Consider the following 5488-nt stretch of genomic DNA (forward strand, 5'->3'; position numbering starts at 1 on the left):
TGGTTTATGTTGTTGTTTATGTTGTTGTGATTGTTGTGGTTTATGTTGTGGTTTATGTTGTTGTGGTTGTTGTTGTGACTGTTGTGGTTTATGTTGTTGTGGTTGGTTGTGATTGTTGTGGTTTATGTTGTTGTTTATGTTGTTGTGGTTGTTGTTGTGACTGTTGTGGTTTATGTTGTGGTTTATTTTGTTGTGATTGTTGTGGTTTATGTTGTGGTTTCTGTTGTTGTGGTTGTTGTGGTTTATGTTGTTGTGGTTGTTGTTGTGATTGTTGTTGTGGTTGTTGTTGTGATTGTTGTGGTTTATGTTGTGGTTTATGTTGTGGTTTATGTTGTTGTGGTTGTTGTGGTTTATGTTGTTGTGGTTGTTGTTGTGATTGTTGTGGTTGTTGTTGTTCCATCATCTCGAGACGCGGTCATCGTTTTTGTTAAAAACCCAAAATGAGTGAATGTCGCGCGCGTGTCCTTGGGTAGATCCTCCTCCCCAAGTCGTTACGGCAAAAGTGTTTTTTTTATTATCATCAATCATCATCATCGTCATTAATTATCGTTAATTACCGAGACTTTGTATTTAATAGTAGAGTGACATGCATGGGCATGCGTCGATAAAATACCAACAGAAGAGAGAGAGAGAGGGAGACGAAGCTCTACACAGCACGGACAGAGACACCTCCAGGCCAGAGGCACACAGAGACAGAGACACACAGAGACACACAGAGACAAAGACACACAGTGACACACAGAGACACACACAGAGACACACAGAGACACACAGATACACCTCCAGTCCAGTGACACACAGAGACAGAGACACACAGAGACACCTCCAGGCCAGAGGCACACAGAGACACACGGAGGCACACAGAGACACACGGAGACACCTCCAATCCAGAGGCACACAGAGACACACAGACACACAGAGACAGAGACACACCGAGACAGAGACACACACAGAGACACACACAGAAACAGAGACACACAGAAACAGAGACACACAGAGACACCTCCAGGCCAGAGGCACACAGAGACACCTCCGGTCCAGAGACACACAGAGACACACACAGACGCAGACAACGGAGACACACAGAGACACCTCCAGTCCAGAGGCACACAGAGACACACAGAGACAGAGACACACAGATACACACAGAGACAGAGACACACAGAGACACCTCCAGGCCAGAAGCACACAGAGACACACACAGAGACACACAGAGACAGAGACACACAGAGACAGAGACACACAGAGACACCTCCAGGCCAGAAGCACACAGAGACACACAGAGACACACAGAGACGCAGACAACGGAGACACAGGGAGACACGGGGAAAGAGATGCGCTGAAAAGGACGGATAGGGGGAAACACACGGACACGGAGATAGACAAACACTGAGACACACAAAGACTGAGACACACAGACACGGAGACACTGAGACACACAGACACTGAGACACAGACACTGAGACACACAGATACTGAGACACAGACACTGAGACACACAGACACGGAGACACACAGACACGGAGACACACAGACACTGAGACACAGACACTGAGACACACAGACACGGAGACACACAGACACTGAGAGACACAGACACTGAGACACACAGACACACAGACACTGAAACACACAGACACACAGACTCTGAGACACACAGACACACAGACACTGAGACACGGGGACAGAGACACAGAAATACGCTGAGACACATGGACATGCGGACAGACAGACAGACACGGAGCAACTGAGACTCATGGACATGGGGAGAGAGACACTGAGACACAGTCAGCGAGGCACACGGACAGAGAGACACCGGGATACACAGACATTAGAGACAGAGACACAGAAGTAGGGGAGACATTAGAACAGATCAGACAGCCACATGGGACGCACAGGAGAAAGACACACAGAGAGATACACACCCAGACACACAGAGATAGACACAGACACCCAGACACAGAGATAGACACAGAAATAAACACAGACTACCCACACAGACACACACATTAGCACAGATAGACACAGTGACACATACATAGATACACAGTAACACACACACATAGAGACACACATGGAGATACACACACAGAGATAAACACAGACAAAGACACAGACAAAGGAAGGGAGCGACCCCCCCCCCCCCCAACTGCTCCGACCAATCAAATCGACGGTGCATTTTCTCAGCCCCACGGGAAGACAAACAATCCGCAAACCGAACGTCCTTCCAACAATAACTCTCCCCCCTCCTGTCCAACACAGAGAGAGAAAGAGATCGTGAAATGTGTGCAAAGGTAGTATCATCGATCGGCAAGTAAAAAAAATAAATAAAATAAATTAACAAAACGAACGTTCAACGAAAACTAAACTAGTGGGAGCCTATCGGCTGTTTCCCGTGAACCAGGCGCGGCCAGGCCTGTGATCAAACCAGAGGCCTGGCCACCGCCGCGCCTTAACTCGATTTCTTATATTATATTTTATTTATATATATGTACACACACACGCATGCACACATGCAAGCAATTTGGGCCAAGGTGCGAGGCTCAACCTTGGGTGCAAAATTCACGACCGACGAGGGGGGGGGGGGGGGGGGGAGTTGAAATAAATTTAAAAATATTAAATGAATAAAATCACATTCCCGGCCACGTTCCTGTCGCCATATTTGGCAGTCGGCGGTCGCCATCTTGCCAGTCGTTGACGGCTGCCATCTTAGCAGTCCGCGGCCGCCATTTTTGGCAGTCGGCGGCCGCCATCTTGTGGCAGTGGCCGTCATTTTGGCAACAGTCGGCGGCCGCCATCTTGGCAAGTCAGCGGCGGCCGCCATCTTGGCAACAGTCGGCGGCGGCCATCTTGGCAACGGTCGCCATCTTGGCAATTCAGCGGTGGCCGCCATCTTGGCAACAGTTGGCGGCGGCCGCCATCTTGGCAACAGTTGGCGGCGGCCGCCATCTTGGCAACAGTTGGCGGTGGCCATCTTGGCAACAGTTGTCGGCGGCCGCCATTTTTGGCAGTGGGTGGCCGCCATCTTGGCAGTCCCGCGACCGCCCATTCTTGGCCTGTGGTCGCTGTGGGGGGGGACACGTGCCGCCATGCTACGCACAGCGTCTTTATCGAACGCGATGACGACGGAAGGAGGAGGTGGTGGTAAAAGAGGAGGTAGCAGCGAAGATGACGATTGGTGGCAGCGGTGGTGGTGGCGGTTTTTGTCAGCCTTTAACCAATAACCGCCCGATCCCACAACCGGATTTGGCTTGTTGGCCCGCAGAAGTCACTGTGGCTTTGTCGCTAAAGCCGGCAGGGTCGGCGGGGAGGGGAGGGTTGCGGTGGGGGGAGTAGAACAGCACAGACGGCCTTCGACCCAGGGGGGCGCGGATAAGCAAAACCCTACACAATGGCGATGATACGACATCATCGTTTCATGGACGCACATGTGCGTGCGTGCGTGTGCGTCCGGAACGGAACGTCCCTTCAAGTTTCCGGGGGTGTGGGGAGGGCGCTGCCCGAATTTGTTTTTTTTCTGTCAGAGGTGGCGGTTATGTCGGGCATACAAACTCAACTCACTCTGTAGACCAGGGGGAGAGCATACAAACTCCACTCACTCACTCTGTAGAACAGGGGTAGATCATACAAACTGCGCTTAATGTAGAACAGGGGGAGATCAAACAAACTCCACTCCCTCTGTAGAACAGGGGGAGATCATACAATTTCCACTCACTTTGTAGACAGCGGGAGATCATACAAACTCCACTCACTCTGTAGAACAGGGGGGAGGGTCACACAAACTCCATTCCAGAGTGTACGCTTGGGCTTTGGAAAACGACATCGAAGAGATGAAGGGGAATCCGAGAGATGAGATGGAGATAGATGAGGTGAGGTGTCCACGTTTGGTTCATAAAAACTATTTCTTTTTGTATCTTACCGGGCAAAGGCCCCACACTTACTGAGCTGCCTGTGTATCTCTCGTTCAGAAGCGATCTCGTCTCGCGCAAATGATCGCGGCTCAACCAAGTGGCTTATCATCATCATCCTCATCACGTGGACATTCATGAGCATGACCCTCTAAAACGCGTGATATCGATTCAGAATGTGGATGGGGGGGGGGGAGAGAGACATCCAGACTCCCAATAAACAACAGTCGTCGTCAGGGTCGGGATCGAAACCCGCGACCTCCTGTAGACCAAGCTAAGTAGTTAACATCTCCTAGCCACCGGAGCTGGGAGATGTTAACGTCTCTCTCTGTCTCTCGACTGAATGCCCGAGGCTCATGACGCTGTGCCTGAAATCCCTGGACGTCGACAGCGGAGAGATGTTAACGACCTCGCCTGGTCTACAGGAGGTTCGTGGGTTCGATGCCGGACCCTGACGGACGCCTGCTGTATACTTGGCCCCAAGAGATGTTAATTACCTCGCCTGGTCTATAGGAGGTTCGTGGGTTCGATGCCGGACCCTGACGGACGCCTGCTGTATACTTGGCCCCAAGAGATGTTAACGACCTCGCCTGGTCTACAGGAGGTTCGTGGGTTCGATGCCGGACCCTGACGGACGCCTGCTGTATACTTGGCCCCAAGAGATGTTAACGACCTCGCCTGGTCTACAGGAGGTTCGTGGGTTCGATCACAGCAGTGGCGTATGTACATTTGGAGTCTCTCCTATCCAGGTTTTGTCACGGTAAGATCAGGTTTGTCACGGTAAGCTCCGGTTTGTCACGGTAAGCTCCGTTTTGGCACGGTGAGCTCAAGTTTGTCACGGTAAGCTCCGGTTTGGCACGGTGAGCTCAAGTTTGTCACGGTAAGCTCCGTTTTGGCACGGTGAGCTCAAGTTTGTCACGGTAAGCTCCGTTTTGGCACGGTGAGCTCAAGTTTGTCACGGTGAGATCAGGTTTGGCACGGTGAGCTCAAGTTTGTCACGGTAAGCTCCGTTTTGGCACGGTGAGCTCAAGTTTGGCACGGTGAGCTCAAGTTTGTCACGGTAAGCTCCGTTTTGGCACGGTGAGCTCAAGTTTGTCACGGTGAGATCAGGTTTGTCACGGTAAGCTCCGTTTTGGCACGGTGAACTCAAGTTTGTCACGGTAAGCTCCGGTTTGGCACGGTGAGATCAGGTTTGGCACGGCGGGCACAGTCGCAGTTCCACTGTGGTTGTGGGTTTAGCTATGGGAGAGTACACCCAGAACAGAGCGAGAGAACACAAACTCCACTCACTCTGTAGAACAGGGGGAGATCATACAAACTCCACTCACTCACTCTGTAGAACAGGGGGAGATCATACAAACTCCACTCACTCACTCTGTAGAACAGGGGGAGATCATACAAACTCCACTCACTCACTCTGTAGAACAGGGGGAGATCATACAAACTCCACTCACTCACTCTGTAGAACAGGGGGAGATCATACAAACTCCACTCACTCACTCTGTAGAACAGGGGGAGATCATACAAACTCCACTCACTCTGTAGAACAGGGGGAGATCACACAAACTCCACTCACTCAC

At 51.3% G+C, this 5488-nt stretch overlaps 1 protein-coding gene across 1 annotated transcript; it reads right to left on the reverse strand.

Annotated features, from left to right (window-relative positions):
- Positions 1-501: 501 nt before the first annotated feature.
- LOC144952344 (uncharacterized) lies at positions 502-5274 on the reverse strand. The gene is made up of 2 exons (XM_078882721.1): positions 824-5274; positions 502-780 (listed from the first exon to the last, which is right to left on the reverse strand). Exons 1-2 carry the CDS (start codon positions 1718-1720, stop codon positions 571-573), a joined length of 1107 nt encoding a protein of 368 aa, XP_078738847.1. The 5' UTR covers positions 1721-5274; the 3' UTR covers positions 502-570.
- Between the last annotated feature and the right edge of the window lie 214 nt (positions 5275-5488).

Source organism: Lampetra fluviatilis, chromosome 67 (assembly GCF_964198595.1).
Source record: "Lampetra fluviatilis chromosome 67, kcLamFluv1.1, whole genome shotgun sequence".
Taxonomy (NCBI): domain Eukaryota; kingdom Metazoa; phylum Chordata; class Hyperoartia; order Petromyzontiformes; family Petromyzontidae; genus Lampetra; species Lampetra fluviatilis.